Source organism: Oncorhynchus masou, chromosome 15 (assembly GCF_036934945.1).
Source record: "Oncorhynchus masou masou isolate Uvic2021 chromosome 15, UVic_Omas_1.1, whole genome shotgun sequence".
NCBI classification, from domain to species: domain Eukaryota; kingdom Metazoa; phylum Chordata; class Actinopteri; order Salmoniformes; family Salmonidae; genus Oncorhynchus; species Oncorhynchus masou.
In genome coordinates, this window is record NC_088226.1 from 15,718,702 (window position 1) to 15,741,620 (window position 22,919).

General features: G+C 47.0%; 1 protein-coding gene and 1 non-coding gene across 2 annotated transcripts; both read left to right on the forward strand.

Annotated features, from left to right (window-relative positions):
* The first annotated feature begins 2,845 nt into the window (after positions 1-2,845).
* Positions 2,846-20,188, forward strand: LOC135555738 (cyclin-dependent kinase 12-like). Its single transcript, XM_064988432.1, has 14 exons — positions 2,846-4,880; positions 7,832-8,539; positions 9,094-9,273; positions 9,496-9,635; positions 10,002-10,172; positions 10,284-10,473; positions 12,806-12,862; positions 13,657-13,758; positions 14,129-14,206; positions 14,954-15,070; positions 15,204-15,335; positions 15,581-15,804; positions 15,998-16,441; positions 18,295-20,188. Exons 1-14 carry the CDS (start codon positions 3,622-3,624, stop codon positions 18,717-18,719), a joined length of 4,227 nt encoding a protein of 1,408 aa, XP_064844504.1. The 5' UTR covers positions 2,846-3,621; the 3' UTR covers positions 18,720-20,188.
* On the forward strand, positions 8,829-8,965 carry LOC135557001 (small nucleolar RNA SNORA5). Its single transcript, XR_010458128.1, has one exon. It is a non-coding gene; the product is annotated as a small nucleolar RNA SNORA5 (small nucleolar RNA).
* Positions 20,189-22,919: the final 2,731 nt, after the last annotated feature.

The window sequence follows — 22,919 nt, forward strand, 5'->3', positions numbered from 1 at the left end:
ACATACGTCTAGCTGCTAAGACGTCATATATCCGGGACATGTGCCGCGTTCAAAACAACTGGAAACTCGGAAATCTCCGAATTCCGACTAGTGCGTTCAAAACAACTGGGAAATCGGAAGAAAACTAGCTCTGGCTGGGAAAAACATCGATTTTAACAATCATCCAACTCGGGCCTCTTTCTAGAGCTCTGAATTCCAACCTGAAGAAAACAAATGTCATGATTTGCCTTCATATTTTTCAGAGTTCCAAGTGGTTTTGGAAACAGCAATGGACAAGCGGAGTTGGTCGAGAAATGGCAGGCTGGTCTCATAGAATAGGCATAACATAGTAAACTAAAAGCCGTTTGATATGGTTACAGAACGTAAAAACGAAATTAGGGTGGTCAGTCAAAGTTTGCGTGTTCAAATCTCATCACGGACAACTTTAGAAACATTAACTACTTTTTATTTTTATTTATTTATTTTATTCCACCATTATTTAACCAGGTAGGCTAGTTGAGAACAACTTCTCATTTGCAAATGCGCCCTGCCAGGATAAAGCATAGCAATTCGACACATACAACAACACAGAGTTACACATGGAATAAACAACACATAGTCAATAATACAGTAGAACAAAAGAAAACAAAGTCTATATACAGTGAGTGCAAATGAGGTAAGATAAGGGAGTTAAAGGCAATAAATAGGCCATGGTGGTGAAGTAATTACAATATAGCAATTAAACACTGGAATGGTAGATGTGGAGAAGATGAATGTGCAAGTAGAGATACTGGGGTGCAAATGAGCAAGGTAAATAAATAAATACTGTATGGGGATGAGGTAGGTAGATAGATGGGCTGTTTACAGATGGGCTATGTACAGGTGCAGTGATCTGTGAGCTGCTCTGACAGCTGGTGCTTAAAGCTAGTGAGGGAGATATGAGTCACCAGCTTCAGAGATTTTTGCAGTTCGTTCCAGTCATTGGCAGCAGCGAACTGGAAGGAAAGATGACCAAAGGATGAATTGGCTTTGGGGGTGACCAGTGAGATATACCTTCTGGAGTGCGTACTACGAGTGGGTGCTGCTATGGTGACCAGTGAGCTGAGATAAGGCATGGCTTTACCTAGCAGAGACTTGTAGATAACCTGTAGCCAGTGGATTTGTCGACGAGTATGAAGCAAGGGCCAACCAACGAGAGTGTACAGGTCGCAATGGTGGGTAGTGTGGGGCTTTGGTGACAAAACGGAGGGCACTGTGATAGACTGCATCCAATTTGCTGAGTAGAGTGTTGGAGGCTATTTTGTAAATGACATCGCTAAAGTCAAGGACCGGTAGGATAGTCCGTTTTACAAGGGTATGTTTGGCAGCATGAGTGACGGATGCTTTGTTGCGATTTAGGAAGCAAATTCTAGATTTAATTTTGGATTGGAGATGCTTAATGTGAGTCTAGAAGGAGAGTTTACAGTCTAACCAGACACCAGGGTTGCGTGTTCGAATCTCAAAACCGACAACTTTGGCATTTTAGCTAATTAGCAACTTTGCAACTACTTACTACATTTGGGGCGGCAGGTAGCCTATTGGTTAGAACGTTGGGTCAGTAACCGAAAGGTTGCTAGATTGAATCCCCGAGCTGACAAGGTAAAAATCTGTCATTCTGCCTGAACAAGGCAGTAAACCCACTGTTCCTAGGCCGTCATTGTAAATAAGAATTTGTTCTTCACTGACGTGCCTAGTTAAATAAAGGTTCAATAAAAAATAAAATGTTTTAACTACTTTGAAACTACTTAGCATGTTAGCTAACCCTTCCCCTAAACCGTTAACCCCTAGCCTAGCTAACATTAGACACCTAGCTAACATGAGCCACCACAAATTGGAATTCATAACATATCATACGCATTGCAAAGTCGTAACATATTGTGAAAATTCTAATTTGTAAGAAGTTATACGAATTGTAATTCGTAACATATCATAGAAATGGATGATGAACATCCACAAATTAATAAATACCATACTAAATGTTACGTATCATACTAATTGTGTGTCCCGGACTTTGTTTACTATGTTACGTCTACCCTTGAGTCCAGTTTGGAAATGGAGGTATCTGTTAGATAATAGTAAATTTGGTTCCACATACAATTATGGATAATTTTTACAACACAAGTCTCTGATGGTGAAGACCGGTCTACGATAACATTAGTGTTGAAAACATAAGTTAGTAGTAACGCCAATGTTAAATAAATACTATAAACTGTCTAATGTTGAGCACTGCGCTGATTTATTATGGAGCTAAATTAAATAATTATTGAATGTGCGGATACCTCATGGAAGCAATTAGTTGGTCTCTGGTTGCCATTTGTGTGGTTGTTGGTGTGACACCACTGAGTGATGTGGTTTTTGAGGTGACACCATTAACTGATAAAAAATACATTTGTTTTAAGTCGGTTAGTGTCAGTTTGCTATGTTTTACGACAGAGAGGTCTCAATATCTGTGCTTACACATCATACATAGCAAGCTGTTTCTCTTTGGTCGGCAGCACAGGGCTATGGCCACTTTCTGTTCAATTTCTCAATAAAATTAAGCCATTACTCTACCCGTATCGTTTTTGTGTTCCGTATTTTGTTGTCAACTTCTGAAGTTGTTTAAATTATTTACAGGCGAGCTATTGTAGTTTGAATATAATAACGTTGACATTCATGGAAAGAAAGTTATAGTTAATAGGCCCTCTACAGGTGAAACATTGCGTCTCGCCAAGGGCGGAAGGCGGTGCAGCTCCCTCGATAGCGCTTTGGGATAGGCTGTTGCTGAGCTACCATGAAGAATGACAGCCGTCGAGACTTCCGGTTCTAGTCATAGGGCGATAACGATAGGAGCGCAGTTGCAGAATTTATAACAGGAGCCACAATGGCGGTTGTCGTCTCTTGAAAGGGCTGTGGATGTTATTAAATCCACTATCATCGCCCTAAAGATAGGCCTGGTTGATTCCCAGAGCCATTAAAAATAAACTGGAACATCTACTGCACATGAAAATACTATAATTTCTGATCAATATCAAATTAACAAGAGATAAAATTATATTAAAAGGGACCATGTAAACAGTACCAACCGGGTCAAGTTTTCATTTTGTTCGAGAAACAACATCGGCTGTTAATGACGGCTAACTGTTTGTTTATTGAACTACAAAACCGTAAATCTAAGGAACAATAACCCTAAACTAAGCTTGGCACCGGACAAGGGAAGCTAAAAGAAAAGGGACTTATTTTTTTCTTTCGTTTTTTACCAAACAGCATGCTAGCTACACAGAGCTAGCTAGCCAAATAGAAACGGAGAAGAGCGCACAATGCTCCGAGTTATTGTTTGGGCCTTTTCAGCCAGTTTCTCTAACTAGCTAAACGCACAGGCCTTCATTTTAGTGGCGTTTTTTGGCACTAGCAACCTTGATTTTTCTGCTTTGACAAACCATGCTGCCGAACGACTTGGATAATGCGTGAGGACTAAACCTGGGCAGACTATTTTCTATTTGTCGGCTTGCTTAGAACACTGGATCTCATTTTACCGGATTTCGGAGTACTACTCTCCCGTTAATGTATTATCTCGGCTACAGAGGCCCACGCTCGGGAGAAGTTCCGCCGCTGACGTGAGGAATGCCTGGGTCGGATAGACACCATGGGACCAAGAGGAAGCCGGAATCCAACAGTAGTATTGCCCTGCCGCCCCAAACAACGAGTGGTAACAGCGGGCCACACCAGCCCCTGGTCCTGCCTCATACCTCTGCGGGCAACATGACGAGCAAGGACGGTAACCTCCAGTCAAAGTCGTCAGTGCCATCTTCTTCCAAGCGCAAACGGCATAAATCAGCCAAACATGGACGTGAGTCCGAGGTGGCTCAGGGCCCTGGTTTTTCTGCCCTCACCTCCACAGCGCCTCCTTCCGTTAGCGCCGTGAAGCCGCTGGTAGAATATGACGACATAAGTTCCGATTCGGATACTTTTTCGGACCCGCCTGCTGAAAGAGGGTCTGGGGATCGTTTAGAACCTGTCCCAGATTATAGTAAAGGGGATGGGGGCGGGGCTGTTGGTAGAGATGGTCGGGAACATAAGCACCGACACTCTCGCAAAAAGTCGAAGGATCCCAACAAAGTTAGAGACTCTGGGGAAGGGGGTCAGAGTACCAAGAAAAAAAGCAGCAAAGACCGTGAGAGAGGGAGCTCTGGGAAAGTCAAGGAGAAGGTGGCCTCCCTGTCCTCTGTAGCATCCCTGTCCTCCGGGTCACGACGTCAGGGTCAGCTGGAGGCTGACTTGGGGCCAAAGCGTGGAGAGTTGCCCCCTTCCTCCCAGGCCCAAACTGCAGCCAGTGTGGGAAGCACCACATCCTCCTCCTCGTCATCTCGCAGCAAGGAGGGTGGCCGCTCCGGGAAGTCTCGCAAGGATAAGCCACAGAAGACAGAGGGACGTGAGGGTCGGGGGGATGCAACCGCCAGCCAGAGCACCTCTGCCTCTCAGAAGGTCCGGACGGAGAGGAGCCAACGCAAGTCCTCAAAGAGCCACAAGTCCAGCCCTAGGGGCAAGGGGCAGCCTTCCTCGAGCCGGGGGAGCCCTCGCCGGAAGGTAACAGCCCCTACACAGTCCCCCAGCCCCCCAAGGAGAGGGGGTAATGGAAGCCCCATGGTCGGTGGTTACAGCCAGGAGGTGGACAGCTACCACCACCAGAGACGCAGGCCGGCCCCACAGAGCCCCAGCCCCTACAGGGAGATGTCCAGGCGGAGCAGGCAGAGGTCGGACAGCCCCTACGCCAGCAGGCAGAGGTCTTCCAGCTATGAGCGAGACGACAGCCCCTACTCCAGGAGACGCTCCATCAGTCCCTATGGTAATCGCAGGTCCTCCAGCGCTAGCCCTGTGTCCCGGTGAGTATTATAGCCTGGCCCAGGCACCTTCCATTCAGCCTGCCTCATATTCACATTTATGCTAGGAGTGTAATACGTACCAAATCGCACTCTATTCCCTTTATTCAGCACTACTTTTGACCAGGCCCCATGAGACTGGTCAAAAGTAGTGGACTACAACGGGAATATGGTGTCATTTGAGACACAAGCTAATACTAACATGTAGCTATGGACTACTACTAGCCACCCAATCTGTTGGTTATTCACTCACTGTATGCATGGCATGCACCTCCACACACATAGGCATATTCACCAGTGCTATCTAACACACATGTTGATTCTCACAAATGCCCAAGGTGATTTTTTTAGAGGCCCAATAAGGCCGCAAACGTGATATTGAACTGGTGTTGTTGCTGTTGTTCTTATTGGTCATACTGGAACATGGCCAGGCCACTGGAGGAGACACCAGGTCCACTCTGACTGTTTCTACTGTTTGTTTTCTACCCCCTTTTGTTTGTGTGCTAAAGAAGTGCTTGTACTGTGTGTTTGATAAAGTTGCATTATGTAACCTTTTGGGCGACCTGACCAAATTCACATAGACATGTGAGTTATAGATCTGTCATTCTCATTGAAAGCAAGTTTAAGAAGCAGTAGATCTGTTCAATATGCACTATTTCTATGCTTCTTTTTAAGTTTGGTTTTTGAGTCTTTTACTTTCAGTTTAGTACACTAGCTTCAAACACCTGAAAATACAATATTTTGGGTTATAGACAATATTTCACAGCGAGTTTAGTTGGTACAATGATGCATTGCTTGTTTTGTAACAAACTGAAATTAGGAGAACTATTATAATTTTTGCAAACAGGAAATGGAGAGATTTCTGCACATTGTACCTTTTTTAAATCGTAAGTGGTTGAGACATTGCGTTAGACAGCTGAGGATTGAGCCATGGGTAACAGACGGTACCTGTAGCTTCCTCTCCCGTGCTCCTAGCCTCAGGGTGTTGGAAAGGGAATGGCTAGGCCAGGTTGCAATGTCCTGCACAGGCTACTTAAAACTATGGTCAGGGAAGAGACATTGGTTCTATGTTCAGATGTGTCTGTGTGACACGCAGGGCTGTTTCTGCCAGGGAGATATTGCCTCTTGCCATGTGGTGTAGAGGGGGAAGGGAAACCTATGGAAGTCAGGAGAGGCATCACATTGGGCTCAGACAGGCAAGGCCTGTATGCTCCAGTCTAGGGAAACCCTATGAGGAGCTGTGGTCTTTGGCGCAGGAGAGGGCATGGGTTGGGGGATAGGCTACACTAGCCAGGCAGCGGGGTGATGTTAGCTCTCCAGGAACAGTGTTGGAGAGCCTTGGGCTGGCTGTTGACATTCAGCCATTTTGATTTTGTGTTGCATCAGTGAGTGGACCTTGAGCTTCTGTTGGTGGGAGGTGGCATAGCTGTATGATAAAACTAGGCCCTCCATAGTGATTGTTAAAAGTTTCTCTGCTGTCAGTAGACTCTATTGAAAGATGCTGGTGAATTATTTTGGTGTAGTCTTTTTATTTCATTTTCTGTTATTTAACCTTTATTTAACTAGGCAAGTCAGTTAAGAACTAATTATTATTTACAATGACGGCCTACCCCAGCCAAACCCTAACCCGGACGACACTGGGCCAAATGTGAGCCGCCCTATGTGATACAGCCTGGAACCAGGGTCCGTAGTGATGCCTCTCGCACTGAGATGCAGTGCCTTAGACCACTGTGCCACTCGGGTGCCATTTAAGCATGTAGCTAACTGTATGCTATTTGTTTAGTCTAGCTAATTAACTTCAAAGTCCCAGTTATTAACTAACAAAAATCACATTTTAGATTTAGTTTGTAGACTTTTCTAAGTTTTCATGCTCAGGGACATATTCACTTGCTACTAGTTATTGTTTTCCCCTAACCTTCAAACAAATGATGGAATCGGAATGTTGTCTCCACAATTAAAGGGATACTTAATGATTTTCGTCAGTGCCATCTTCTTCCATGCGCCCTTTATGAGGCCGTCACTGTAAATAAGAATTTGTTCTTTAACTGATTTGCCTAGTAAAATTTAAAAAATCATCTACTTCCCCAGAGTCAGATCAACTTGTAGATACCATTTTTATGTCTGCATGCAGTTTGAAGAATGTTGCCAACTAGCGCCAGCAGAATTGCTAACTAGTTGGCATTGTCTCTCAAAACTACCTCTTAACTTCTTACATACTGGACACAAAGATAAAAATGGTATAGATGAGTTTATCTCACTCTGCCAAAATCCCGAAGTATAATGGTTATCAAAAGTATGTATGAATTTATGTCCTTAAGCTATTTGGCCTAATACCAGAGGAATGTTGAGGTTAACCCACAAGACAGTAGACTTCTGGGGGATGTTTGTACACACATTGCTTTAGTCTGAACTTAAAGTAGCCAAAGGTTGTCCCCATGACTGACCTAATTGTATGTTTGTATGCTGACTAAGGGAATGGGAAGTGTAACTTCTATGGAAGGAGACATAACTCCTATGTGTAAACGCAGTCAGTGTGCTATCTTAGCAAATAGCGCTACCTCTCTGAACTTGCCTCTAACTGAGCTTGGACCAGGGTCCTGCCTCGCCAACACACGTGAGCGCCAGTTGACCACTTACGAACCAGTTGAGTGACAGAAAAGGATCCAATTCGATAGCACAATTGGTGAAATGTCAAGCTAGCTGTGGAGTGAGCTTGCCGCATGGCCTTATCTCATTATATAAACATAACACACGTTCCGTAGTTATCAATTGCAGTGACGTGCCATTTGTTGTTTTTATTAACACCTTAATACACAAGTGCACAATGCCCCAGTAATGTCAAATGGCCTCCCTTCTAGTTCCTCTTTCTTGGTGCTCACTCTCAACTTAGAGAGAGAACTTGCAGCCAACAAGGAATTCTTGTTTTCCTAACATCTTCCCTCCTCTCTCTCCAGACGCTCAGTTCGCTCCCGGAGTCGTTCGCCGCCTTTCTCCTCTTCCCGTCGCTCCTCCTCTCGCTCTCGCAACAAGAAGCATTCGTCCTCTGCCGGGGGGGGCGGGTCTCACAGCAGCCGGCCCACCAGCCGCTCCCCACCCTCTTCCCGCCTGCCACTTAACTCCAGCCTGGGGGCAGAGCTTAGCCGGAGGAAGAAGGAGCGCCAGGCTGCGGTGGCTGCAGCCCGTCCCCCCTCCCCTCCACCTTCCTCACGCAAGACCAAAGGGTCCACCTCACGCCCCCCTAAAGCTGAGCCCGAGAGAGTACCTGAGAGAGACTCTGTCCAAGTCACGGACCTCCAGCCTCCACCCATTGCACCCCAGCCCCAGGACACTCTTGTTGGCGAAGAACACGGCTCTGCATCTCCACCCTCCATCTTCTCATCTCCTGCTCCCCCTCTGCCCCCCGGTCAAACGACCCCACTACCTCCACCTCCTCTGCCCTCCACCCCTGTTGCCCAACTTCAGCCACCTACACCCCAGGGCCAGACTGAGTTCAGCCTCGCACCCTCCACAGCCCTCTCCTCCTCCTCATTGTCGTCTCCCCAGTCCAAATCTCCTGCCCCCATGCCCACACGCAGCCCTGCCCGTTTGACACCCATCCACAAGACCTCCACTCTGCCCCCCCTGCCTTTACCACCTATGCTAGTGGGAGACTGCCAGGACAGGTAAGCCATGAAACGCACATACACACACACACACCTCTCCTCTCCCCAGTCCTGTTGCTTGGCAAACGTGTAGTCATCAACAGAACCGTCATTAGGCCTTTACTGTAGGCTCAGGTTTCACCCAACAGTCAGTCTCTCTGAAACACACACCTGCCTGCAGTACAGTACTGGAATTCTGAACAGATTAACTGAATGCTCTGTATGCGACGCTTTAGCTGCCATTAGATCACAAGTATGTCAAGTAGTAAAAACAGGCCTACAGGGCACTTACAAATGATCACTAACTCCTTGCAGCCTTGTCAAATTCAGTGCTTCCTCTACAATGGACTGCACTGGCCAAAATGGCTGCCAAAGTGAAACTGTATTTCATGGGCCCCACATCCCTTTGTCATGGTAGTTTGGGATACATTTGTGCTACAGACATATAAGGAAAAGAAAATCCAAACTCACTAGAGAAACGATGATGCGGTGGAGTCATGACATGCTCTTTTTCTCTCCTTCCTTCTTTACCTTTGATCTCTCGCTCTCACTTTTCCTCTCTCTCCCTCCATCAGTCCAAAGAAGTCGACTCCTCCTCAGAGGTCTTCCAGGAAGGAGAAAGAGGTGCGGAATCGGCCGTCTCTGAACGACCTCCCGCTGCCCCCCACGCTGGCCGGAGGAGACCCCTCGCCCCCTCAGTCCCCCGTCTACAGAGCTCCACCTCTGCCCCAATCCGCTCTCAAGAAGAGACCAAAGTGAGTCCTTATCTGCTCAACCGAACCCACCCTTCTTATCAATCCCCCCCTAACCACCTATCTTACACTCCTCTTTTCCACAGCCCTCCTCTCCCATCGCAGCCTATTTCCTTTCAACAAAAATAAAAAATAAGCATAAGATGGTACAAAGTTATCATCAAGGGCTTATTCCGCGAGGTAAAACATTTCCTAATAGCAAGTCTCCTCGGCTTTCCTGTCTAGGTTTTGCTGTCCACGCTATGGCGAACGCAAACAGACACAGAGCGACTGGGGCAAACGCTGCGTGGACAAGTTTGACATCATCGGCATTATCGGGGAGGGCACCTACGGCCAGGTTTACAAGGCCAAGGACAAAGACACCGGTGAGAGCCCCGTGTGCCGCCCTTTCACTGGCATACCTGTGTTTCATTGTTCTTGAGAGTGGCACAAATGATCACCACGCCTGCGGTTTGTGTGTATGCTATGGGGTGTTGTGACTGATCTCGCCACCCCGTGTCCCCTTTGCTCTAGCCTCTCTGTGTGTGTCTTTCAGAGGAGTTTGAAATTTAGCAGGAGACACATTTCCGTTGGACGTCCGTGTACATTGGACAAATGTGTGTTATTTAGCACATTTATTAAACTTTTGATCAGGACAATCAACAGAGTTGGAACCATAAAGCAGACATTTTCATCCACCCCCTACAGTGGACAATGAGGTAATGTTCATGTTGTTCTACCTGCCCTCCAAGGTGAGCTGGTGGCTCTGAAGAAGGTGCGTCTGGACAATGAGAAGGAGGGCTTCCCCATCACGGCCATCCGAGAGATCAAGATCCTCCGCCAGCTCAACCACCGCAGCGTGGTCAACATGAAGGAGATCGTCACAGACAAACAGGACGCACTGGACTTCAAGAAGGACAAAGGTGTGTGGAAAGGGGGACTGTGTGTGTGTGTGTGTCGGGGGGGGGGGTGCTTGGTGTATGTGTGTCTGTATGCGTGTGTATGCACATCCTTACCCCTGCCTGTCCCGTCAGGTGCCTTCTACCTGGTGTTTGAGTACATGGATCATGACCTGATGGGTCTGCTGGAGTCGGGGCTGTGTCAGTTCTCCCAGGAACACGTGAGGAGCTTCATGAGACAGCTGATGGAAGGGCTGGACTACTGCCACAAGAAGAATTTCCTGCACAGAGACATCAAGTGCTCCAACATACTGCTCAACAACAGGTACTAGTGTAGCATGGTAATGTCACTGTACCAAAACGTCATGATACTTATGATACCAACATTTTAACATACAGTACAGTTTCGTATGATACTACTGAATCTTTCGGCCCTACCGATCTAAGGAACCTGCCAGTGCCTGTTATAAAATGTTTATAAAGTCAGTTGAATTGAAGCATCAGCCACTGGTCTCTTGTTTGGACAGGTCCAATGCAACTTCACTTTCATGCTCATATCACGAATGGCAGCTATAATCAGCCAGCCTCATCCCCTCCCAGCCCTCACTCACCTGCTTTTCTCAGCATCCCCTCCCAGCCCTCACTCACCTGCTTTTCTCAGCATCCCCTCCCAGCCCTCACTCACCTGCTTTTCTCAGCATCCCCTCCCAGCCCTCACTCACCTGCTTTTCTCAGCATCCCCTCCCAGCCCTCACTCACCTGCTTTTCTCAGCATCCCCTCCCAGCCCTCACTCACCTGCTTTTTCTCAGCATCCCCTCCCAGCCCTCACTCACCTGCTTCTCTCAGCATCCCCTCCCAGCCCTCACTCACCTGCTTTTCTCAGCATCCCCTCCCAGCCCTCACCCTCACTCACCTGCTTCTCTCAGCATCGCCTCCCAGCCCTCACTCACCTGCTTTTCTCAGCATCCCCTCCCAGCCCTCACTCACCTGCTTTTCTCAGCATCCCCTCCCAGCCCTCACTCACCTGCTTTTCTCAGCATCCCCTCCCAGCCCTCACTCACCTGCTTTTCTCAGCATCCCCTCCCAGCCCTCACTCATCTGCTTTTCTCAGCATCCCCTCCTAGCCCTCACTCACCTGCTTCTCTCAGCATCCCCTCCCAGCCCCCTCACTCACCTGCTTTTCTCAGCATCCCCTCCCAGCCCTCACTCACCTGCTTTTCTCAGCATCCCCTCCCAGCCCTCACTCACCTGCTTTTCTCAGCATCCCCTCCCAGCCCTCACTCACCTGCTTCTCTCAGCATCCCCTCCCAGCCCTCACTCACCTGCTTTTCTCTCAGCCTCCCCAGCCCTCACTCACCTGCTTTTCTCAGCATCCCCTCCCAGCCCTCACTCACCTGCTTTTCTCAGCATCCCCTCCCAGCCCTCACTCACCTGCTTTTCTCAGCATCCCCTCCCAGCCCTCACTCACCTGCTTTTCTCAGCATCCCCTCCCAGCCCTCACTCACCTGCTTTTCTCAGCATCCCCTCCCAGCCCTCACTCACCTGCTTCTCTCAGCATCCCCTCCCAGCCCTCACTCATCTGCTTTTCTCAGCATCCCCTCCCAGCCCTCACTCACCTGCTTCTCTCAGCATCCCCTCCCAGCCCTCACTCACCTGCTTTTCTCAGCATCCCCTCCCAGCCCTCACTCACCTGCTTCTCTCAGCATCCCCTCTTCATGTACATCTATTCCTCCATTAGTTTTTAAAATATAATTTATCCGTGATGGCGAGTGGGGGTGCAGACCCTGATAAGTCTCCTGTTAGATGTGTACATTTTGTTACATTGGAGCAGCGTACAGTTCGAGCAATGTTGATACATTGTATAATTTCATCGCCTGTCATAACCAAAACACAGGCCAGTCTGAGTGGACATTGCAAGTTCACTGTCACACAGCCCCTGAATGTCAGAGGGGGGAAATGGAGCACCGCTTCACGACAGGCATGCTTGCAGCTTTACAGCAAAGAAAAGAGCTCGTCTCGAGCCTAAACTGCAACAACAACAAAACATCTGAGCAATATTACCAGAGATACCTTTTTGTCTTTCTAGCAGGATTTGTGCGCAATTTTATATAACTTCACAAACCATGTCGCGGGCCGTTTTAAACTAATCCCGAGGTTCTGACGTTGTTCAGTCATGTTACCTAGCTAGCTAACAACCTGGTAACATGACAGGTAGGTTTGTACTCATTTGATTGGCACAGGAAGAAAGGACAAGGGTCTGCTACTCATGAGATGTGCTTCAAAGCTAGATTCATATATGCCTAATGTAAGCCTAAACTATATATAAAAAAAATATTTCTCTAAATTCAAAATTCTGTTTGGTTCCTAACGTTTTAAAAGTTGGGAGCAGTGTAGTAGTAGTGAGCACAGGGAGTTGTTTGAAATGATTGTTGTAGCTATAGTAGGATTGGGATTCCCTTTTGATTGGTCCTGTTTTCAATGTGCAACGTTCTACCATGGGAATTCAAATGCCCTTTCCTCTGCCTCGCTGTTGTGATTGAATTATTCACTTTTGTAGTTAGGGTTGTGTAAGGTAACAGCTGTAGAATGTAATACGTTGTCTTGTTATGGAGTTTGATTCTCTGTCGCTAACTTCTTTATCTCTCCCCTTGTGCAGTGGTCAGATCAAACTGGCTGACTTTGGTTTGGCCCGCCTCTACAACTCAGAGGAAAGGTGAGACTTGGATTTCTTGCTTTGGAGCAACGATGACCTCATCATAAAGTCAGAGGTCCTTCCTGCCCCTGGTTCAGTCCTTTTAAACTGTGACCCTCACACGGGCCTTTTCTCATTTGGGAAAAAGCCCGTCCTTCACCCTCTCCTATGTCCTCTCTCCTCTGTGACCCGGAAACCGATAAGTGGTCAAGGAAATGTCAATTTGTTAGTAGGCGACCGGAACAGTGTCCTTCCCTCCTTGATGGCCACCTTTCATGAGGATTGTCATGTGTATCCTACCAGAGTCCTTCACGGAAGAGTTTTAATATCTGCCACACTCCCTTTGAATCCGCTTTTGTTTTGTTGGAGGAGAGAAGCATGCACACAAGCAATATGCTGCTTATCGTTTTATCTAGATCTATTTTTGTCACGTTACTCATTTGGGATCCACCCCTGTAAACCTAATTTGCCTGATGATCCGCGAGTGGAGGAGTCTCATTTCATACAAGCACATTTACATCCACGTTCCCTCGCCTCTCCTCGATTACCTTTTTTCAAAAGAAGGCGAGAGAGGATGTGGGAGTTGAGCAAATCCAATTGAGAAAAGGCCTCTTGTTGCCATTGTGGTCTGAATGAAAACATCTATCTATTCCAGTGATTCCCCACTAGGTGGTGTTGTGTCCTGTATAAAGAGGTTCTGCCTCCATCAGCCCATTGTTGAGAGATGAATTATGGGTGTTTGGGCACTGGAGAGCATAGTAAAGGTACTGTATCTGTGTGTTATATCTGAATGTCCCTTTCCCTGCTCCCTCCAGTCGACCCTACACTAATAAAGTAATCACGCTATGGTACCGCCCCCCTGAGCTCCTCCTGGGAGAGGAGAGGTACTCTCCAGCCATCGACGTCTGGAGCTGCGGGTTAGTACACACTCACCTTGCCCACACACACTCACCCACACACGGATTCTGTACATGCCCAGGAACACTCATTCCCTGTGCAGGTTTATTGGTGCACAAACATTTCATTGACACATATATTCTCCAATCGAACAAGCTCTACGTAGGAGAACAGATTGTACTTACCTTATTTTTCCACATGGTGTCACCATAAAACTGCTATATCATTTTGAATGACGTAGTCAGAGCTCTAAACCTGATGATTGGCAGATAATTATCACTCTTAACAAATCCTAACTCAAGATTTGTGAATGCTTTTTAAAAATTGTTATATATATATATATATATATATGTGAGTGGCCAACATTGTCCATTGACTGTTTGTGCACAGGTGTATTCTGGGAGAACTGTTCACCAAGAAGCCCATCTTCCAGGCCAATCAGGAGCTGCTGCAGTTAGAGTTGATCAGGTATGCTGCTATTGCCCCCTGCTGCCTGGAAGACTGCATCTCCACATTACAATCCTGTCTGACATGGCAACCTATTTCTTATATAGCAGCCATACTCAACAAGCAGACTGCAGTCCAGACCCAGAATGGGGTCAATACGGACCGCGGGTTCTGACTTTCTTGTTTTTGGAACTAGGGCTTTCAACCTACTGCGTTTGAGTGCAATTTCTACATTTGGAAGTGCATGGGCAGGTTCCCTCTTATGTCTTAGCTGTTTTTAACTTGTCAGAAATGTCCAGCTGATGTCCGCTAGATAGGTAAGTTGACCAGCTACCTAAATCTTGTAGTTATCATGGCCAAATGATGTGCCCAGGGGTCTCGACCCACATTGGTCCCCCATTTTAGATTTTGTTGAGTCACTCGGGTATCATTTGAACAAAACAGAAAAGGCAAAATGTGTAGAATTGCAGGCAATTAGCTTATTAAAAGTAAGTTCTCTCATACAAGAGGGGAGTGAACCATTTTGGGTCGTATGGGTTGCGAGGTTGGGGGTTGTTACTACGGTGATAAATGACTTCCCATCCGGACCTTTGCCGCCTTGGATATTTGTGTGACTGGACCTTCTCAAATAGGAGTTCAATACCCCTGCTATATATTGCACTACTTTTGACCAGAGCTCTAAGGGCCTTGGTCAAAAGCATTGCACTATATAGGGAATGGGGTGCCATCTGTTTACCACAGCTCTAACTCTCTCCCTCTCTGTCTCAGTCGTCTGTGTGGGAGCCCCTGTCCCGCTGCCTGGCCTGACGTCATCAAGCTGCCCTACTTCAACACCATGAAGCCCAAGAAACAGTACCGCCGACGGCTACGCGAGGAGTTTGCCTTGTACGCAACATGACATACATACACACCATGGGATTTTCTTGTCCTTTCATCAATCTGACTGTTGTGGCAGTACATCAGTTGTCGATGCTATTTGTTTGACTCGCGCTCTCAAATTTGTCTCTCTCTCTGTCAGTCTGCCTGCTCAGGCCCTGGACCTGCTGGACCGCATGCTGACCCTTGACCCTGCGCGGCGCTGCACGGCCGAACAGGCCCTCAATAGTGACTTCCTGTGTAACGTGGAGCCCAGCAAGATGTCCCCGCCCAAGTGAGGACCTTGTCTTTGCACTTTCCTTTCCTGGGCCCATTACATCTAGAGAACAACCTCAAACTATCCACCACCATACTCCCAACAACCCTATTGCTTTCTTTCTGTCACACCAACTCCCCTCTCGATTTCTTTCCCATACACCTAACTTTGCCTCTCTTTCTGTTTCTCTCCCTCATGCTTTCATCACCCCTTTTTTGCTCCTGTATCTCTCTCTCTGTCTGTCTGTCTCTGTCTCTCTCCAGTCTCCCTCACTGGCAGGACTGCCACGAGCTGTGGAGTAAGAAACGGAGGCGCCAGCGTCAGAGCGGGCAGCCCGAGGATGTGCCTGTGCCCAAAGTGCCCCGTAAGGACCCCTCAGGGGCTTCCAGTGGAGAGAACAGCCGGCCCCAAGCCAGCCCAGCTGGAGCCCCTCCCCCTCCGCCCGGAAGACCACCCTCCTCAGCCATCTCAGCCAATGAGCTAGCAGGTCAGGCCGACACAGTAGTCACAGTTTGCTACTATAGAGGAACATAACCTTATCCAAATGTCTCCTTGGTTAGAGTGTCTGCACAGGCAGATGAGGGTTGTTTTAAGTCTATAATGTGAACACATGTTGTCTCCATACACTCTCTGCAGGCTGCTGTCTACAGTATGTGTGACCATTGTCTCTCTCCCATCAGGCCTGGGTGCTGCGGCGGAGCAGCTGAACCAGACAGAGCTGGCTGTACTGTTGAACCTGCTGCAGAGACAGACAGACCTCAGCCTGCCTCAGATGGCCCAGCTCCTCAACGTCTCCTCCAACCCAGAGAGTCAGCAGCAGCTAGAGACCCTTAGCCAGTCCCTGTCTGCCCTGACCGAGGCCTCCCATCACCGGGGGGCCTCAGAGGATCAGGGTCCGGCTAGGTCCCAGCCCCCCGAACCTCCCCCAGAGCCTCAGGAGCCCTCCCCGCACCACAGCGAGCCGCCCCTCAGCCAGGACGACCAGACCAACCTCCTGGCCCTCCTATTGGGCCAGCTCATTAAGCCGCAGGCCGGGGGGGCTGAGCAAGGCGACGAGAGCAATGGCGTCCAATCAGAGGAGGCTGTGACTCGCGGTTCGTCTGCCTCCACTGCTGATCGCAAGGGCAAGTCTGGGTTCAGTCTCTAGGGGGAGGGGCAGAGAGCACTGGGTCAGGGGGATCTCACAGGGGACTGGTGGACGAGGGGGAGGAGACTGGGCGGAGGGTGACGCCCCGTCATAGCTTCCCTGTCATGGTGCGGATCTTGTCATCAATTATTTTTCTGCTTACCATAAAGCAGTTGTAAATTCCTTTATAAACGAGCTGATGAGATGAAAGATCTTAACTAAATGGCAAATCGGAAGAAAGATTCCATGGTTACTTTAAATATATTTTGAGGAAGATGAGTTTTATGTTGTCTAGACCCACCTCTTCTCAACAACAGTTACACACCCCTACCCACCTTTTTGTCTGTCTCACCTGTCTCCTACTTCAAAGGCTACTTTCACCCACTCAGTCACACATAGGTGGAAACATACCATACATGAAGTTGGCAAGTTCTCAAGATGTCTGACCAGGGAGTGGCTTCGGACGGCCCAGGTCACATGGACTGGGCTTTGGGCACAAAGACTTTTGTCATTGGTGTGAATGTAAACTAAGAGAAGGTTTGTAGTTTTACAGCGTTAGAAAGACAATGGTTCACACTGCACTCTTCCCTTGCCTCTGTCACCCTGTTTTCTTTTCCCATTCCCTCTTTCTCTCTCATTTCTCCATTTCTTAAAGCAGGTTTCTTGGATTGTTCTTCCTTCCATAAAAATATATTGATTTAAAACCAGTCTGTAATGTCAACATTTTTATGAAGAAAGTCTAATAAATTATCAAGCAAAAATAAATGTTTTGAACCTTAGACTTCACCTGCATGTCTTTCATTTAACTTTTATTTAAATCACACATTTTACATTTTATTTTTGTATGTTGTCTTTTACATTAGACCTTGGAAATCATCCAACGCTAGTAAAGCGTTCTCTGTAGACTGTATCTGTAGTCACACCACTGTTGTCACTTAAAGCAACAATCCTGTTGCCTTGGAAACAACTGTAGCAGCAGTGTTGCCCGGTAGCCATGACAGCAGACTGAGAAGGCATCTCGCTCTCTCAGCTTTATGCCCCCCCCCCCCCCCCAAAACTTCAGGTTTGACCCCTCCCTATCCATAATAACCCATGCTCGTATTGTTGTTGAAATATAACTTGAGTGTCTGTCAGGGCTGAACAAACTCTAAGGTGAGAATCCCCCTCTACTATGTAAAGCGCTTTGGGTGTCTCGAAAAGTGCTATATATGTCCAATCGATTATTATTGTTATAAACACCCCCCATGTCCTGCGTCTTTCTTTTGTTGTTCACATACGTGTGTGTGAATAAATGTTATGTTGATTATTTAGGCCGCCATGAGGTCTTTTGATATTCCATCGTCTCTCAACATTACAACTTGTCTGTCAACATCCAAAAATGTTACTTAAGGATTTTATAACATACCAGTCACCAGGAACCAAGATGGGAGAAGTAACGTAGGTGGCACACCTCCAGACTAATTTAGAGAATGAACATTTATCATAATCACAATTGTGGTATTTAGTAGCAGTATCAACCCATGACAACTACAGGTATTACTCGTCCAATTAAAACAGTAACCTATTGAAAATATTTGTCCAACAAACTACTTTGTTGAGTGGATGGTGAGCATCCCGGTAGGAATGGTACATGATCTCCCTCTGCTGGCCAAGATGGGAAATACAGCTGTACGTTGTCTAGACACCACTCAAACACTTACCTGGTTCTCTGGGATGTTTCACTAAAGGGAATTGAATAAAAATGTGTCTGTAGTGTAGATGGCACAAATGTCCAGGTGAAATTTCACTGTAACTGTGCTTTGTGTTTCTTGTAAATATCTGATTGACTGTCTTTTCTCTGAATTCCCTCAGACTGTGCAGTCACCAAGCGGAAGCAGCAGATCGGAACAAATCAGGTCCCTCCATCCTCTGAGCGACGTCCCCCCTCTCCGCCTGGCCCTCCACCCTCAGCCCTCCTCCCCCCTGGCCAGCAGCAGCCCAGCTCTGAACCCCAGCCCGGGCCCGGTCAGGACATCAGCCCGGCGGTGGCAGCCGCCCTGCTGCAGCTAATTTCCCAGCAGGACCCAGAGGCTGGGGCCCCCCAGCGCAGCAGGGACAACTCCCCTGCCGTGGGCACCCCTGTCCGGGGACAGCCACCCCCTGCCTGGACGACTGACTCCCCTAAACCATCTCCTGCCAGAGAGCCTCCTACTAGCATGGAATCTGCTGCCTCTGCTATCCCAGCACAGTTCCCCAAGGACCAGGACCTCCGCTTTGCCCACAGGACCGCTCGCTGATCCTGGGTGGGCCTGTTTAGAGACCTGGGGTACAGTGGGCCGACCTACAGGGACAGGAGCCAGGGACACCTACAGTACTGATAATGATGATACTATAGACCAGTCTCTCTAGGTGGGAACAGAAGAGCAGCTCACCTGAGCAGGTTGTGTATAGTGGAAGATGTGAGGTAGATGGCTGCGAGATTGTTAGTCTGGAGGAAAGAGCAGGTCTTTGGGTCAGGATTTTATTGTGAAGATGGGCGGTGTCGGTTTGGCTAAAGGACAAACTTAGCCCCACTCTAGACAGACCGTCTGGGGTTGGGCCGTGTTGAGGTGCTAGACTTGGAGGTGGGACAAACTTCCACACCCTTCAATCACTAACACTGCCCCTCCTGGACCTCATGACTTGTTGAAGAAGTTGGATCCTAACGAGTTCCACACATGGAATGTGATCAGCTGTGATTTCCTTTTGTTTAATTTGCAACTCAAATGATTGTTATGTCTACTGCAGTGCCCTCTAACGATGAGGCTATCAGTGGGTTTTGGAGTCTGGTGTCCTCACTCCTCTTCATCTGCAGTTGAATGGGTGGGGGTTGGTGTCTGCTACGTATGACACCGGTGGAACAAAGAACAAGTCTGAAATGTAGAGGTGGTTAACTGGGGGTACAGATGGAAAACACTGGGACGGAGAGTTGGTTAACTACTCAGTCTCATCTCGCTAGCTGGCTCCTGACTCTCGACCTTGTGCCTCCTTTGTGACCTTAACAAACCCTGAATGATCTTTGCCCGCAGGGAAGTGTTGGGTTGTTTCTCATGTTCTGGAAGGCACATTAACAAGAGAAGGCATGGCTCAAAATTCATTAGCATACCTTGTGTGTCCTTGGCCAAAGGTACTGTAAAATAAGGTATTCGGATCTCAGTCTTATCTCCCCTTCTTGTCTCTCTCGCTCAATCCATGTATGTCAGCCTGTTAGCTTTCCCATGTAGAAATGAACGTGTTCATTCTCGAACGTTCTCTCTCTAGTAAACAGGTACACGTGCCTCTCTAACCCTAGTACTCCCTCTGCTACACACTGACAGAAAACACCAACTCTGACACTCACTAGTCTTTCATTGACCCTCTGGTCACAGCTAGCAAGCCGGTCGCCCAACCCCGTAGCAACTGGACACCTATAGACCTACACACACACACACCTCTCCAAAGCTTTCCCTGACGGTCTCTGATAGCCTTGTTATCTTTTGCCTCCCTGCCTAACTCTGTGCAGCAAATATGTTTTTGTGTGATTATTTTCTACTTTAAAGACAAAGTTACATGTTAAAAAGATGGTCCATGGTTTTGTTTCCTTTGTTTTGTTTTGGGAAGGGAGAAATTGAGAAGAGATCTGACTTTGGGTTTCATGTGACCATGTGACTGTAAGAGACGATATTTTGTAATATGTGTTTTCTCGGTTCAATTTATTAAAGGAAATCATGTGACCAGAAAGTTTTAAAAAGTGATGTGCTTTATTCTCTTGTCATGTACACTGAGTATACCAAACATCAGCTCTGACAAATCGAAAACCCTAGTCATTGGCTACTCCATTACCCGCAGCATTAGATTTAAAACGAATCATCCAGAGATCATACACTGTTTACCAGGGGGCGGGGCTACTGACGTTAAGGCTAATCTGAAGATGGGGCTGGCTAAAGCTAAAACTGGCGAGTGTAGAGATATTGTTAACCACGTCGGCACCAACGATGTTAGGATGAAACAGTCAGAGGTCACCAAGCTCAACATAGCTTCAGCGTGTAAATCAGCTAGAAAGATGTCGGCATCGAGTAATTGTCTCTGGCCCCCTCCCAGTTAGGGGGAGTGATAAGCTCTACAGCAGTCTCACAACTCAATCGCTGGTTGAAAACTGTTTTCTGCCCCTCCCAAAATATAGAATTTGTAGATAATTGGCCCTCTTTCTGGGACTCACCCACAAACAGGACCAAGCCTGGTCTGTTGAGTGACGGACTCCATCCTAGCTGGAGAGGTGCTCTCATCTCATCTACCAACATAGACGGCTCTAAGTCATCTAGCCCCACAATGAAATAGGGTGCAGGCCAGGCAGCAGGCTGTTAGCCAGCCTGCCAGCTTAGTGGAGTCTGCCACTTGCACAGTCAGTGTAGTCAGCTCAGCCATCCCCATTGAGTCTGTGTCTGTGCTTCGACCTAGATTGGGCAAAACTAAACATGGGGGGGGGGGGTTCGCTTTAGCAATCTCACTAGAATAAAGACCTCCATTCCTGCCATTATTGAAAGAGATTGTGATATTTCACATCTCAAAATAGGGCTACTTAATGTTAGATCCCTCACTTCAAAGGCAATGAACTAATCACTGATCATAATCTTGATGTGATTGGCCTGACTGACACATGGCTTAAGCCTGATGAATTTACTGTGTTAAATGAGGCCTCACCTCCTGGTTATACTAGTGACCATATCCCCCGTGCATCCAGCAAAGGTGGAGGTGTTGCTAACATTTACGATAGCAAATTTCAATTTACAAAAAAAACAAAAACTTTTTTGTCTTTTGAGCTTCTAGTCATGAAATCTATGCCGCCTACTCAATCACATTTTATAGATACTGTTCACAGGCCTCCTGGGCCATATACAGCGTTCCTCACTGAGTTCCCTGAATTCCTATTGGACCTTGTAGTCATAGCAGATAATATTCTAATTTTTGGTGATTTTAATATTCACATGGAAAAGTCCACAGACCCACTCCAAAAGGCTTTCGGAGCCATCATCGACTCTGGGTTTTGTCCAACATGTCTATGGACCTACTAACTGTCACAGTCATACTCTGGACATAGTTTTGTCCCATGGAATAAATGTTGTGGATCTTAATAATTTTCCTCATAATCCTGGACTATCGGACCACCATTTTATTACATTTGCTATCGCAACAAATAATCTGCTCAGACCCCAACCAAGGAGCATCAAAAGTCATGCTATAAATTTTCAGACAACCCAAAGATGACTTGATGCCCTTCCAGACTCCCTCTGCCTACCCAAGGATGTCAGAGGACAAAAATCATTTAACCACCTAACTGAGAAACTCAATTTAACCTTGTACCCTAGATGCAGTTGCACCCCTAAAAACAAAAAACATTTGTCATAAGGAACTTGCTCCCTGGTATACAGAAAATACCCGAGCTCTGAAGCAAGCTTCCAGAAAATTGGAACGGAAATGGCGCCACACCAAACTGGAAGTCTTCCGACCAGCTTGGAAAGACAGTACCGTGCAGGACAGAAGAGCCCTCACTGCTGCTCGATCATCCTATTTTTCCAACTTAATTGAGGAAAATAAGAACAATCCAAAATGTATTTTTGATACTGTCGCAAAGCTAACTAAAAAGCAGCATTCCCCAAGAGAGGATGGCTTTCACTTCAGCAGTAATAAATTCATGAACTTCTTTGAGGAAAAGATCATGATCATTCGAAAGCAAATTACGGACTCCTCTTTAAATCTGCATATTCCTCCAAAGCTCAGTTGTCCTGAGTCTGCACAACTCTGCCAGGATCTAGGATCAAGAGAGACAAGTGTTTTAGTACTATATCTCTTGACACAATGATGAAAATAATCCTGGCCTCTAAACCTTCAAGCTGCACTGGACCCTATTCCAACTAAATTACTGAAAGAGCTGCTTCCTGTGCTTGGTCCTCCTATGTTGAACATAATAAACGGCTCTCTATCCACCGGATGTGTACCAAACTCACTAAAAGTGGCAGTAATAAAGCCTCTCTTGAAAAAGCCAAACCTTGACCCAGAAAATATTAAAAACCTATATCAAATCTTCCATTCCTCTCTAAAATTTTAGAAAAACCTGTTGCACAGCAATTCACTGCCTTCCTGAAGACAAACAATGTATATGAAATGCTTCAGTCTGGTTTTAGACCCCATCATAGCACTGAGACTGCACTTGTGAAGGTGGTAAATGACCTTTTAATGGCGTCAGACCGAGGCTTTGCATCTGTCCTCGTGCTCCTAGACCTTAGTGCTGCTTTTGATACCATTGATCACCACACTCTTTTGGAGAGATTGGAAACCCAAATTGGTCTACACAGACAAGTTCTGGCCTGGTTTTCAGTGTTCGGTGTTCCTCAATGTTCCGTTTTAGGACCACTATTGTTTTCACTATATATTTTACCTCTTGGGGATGTCATTCGAAAACATAATGTTAACTTTCACTG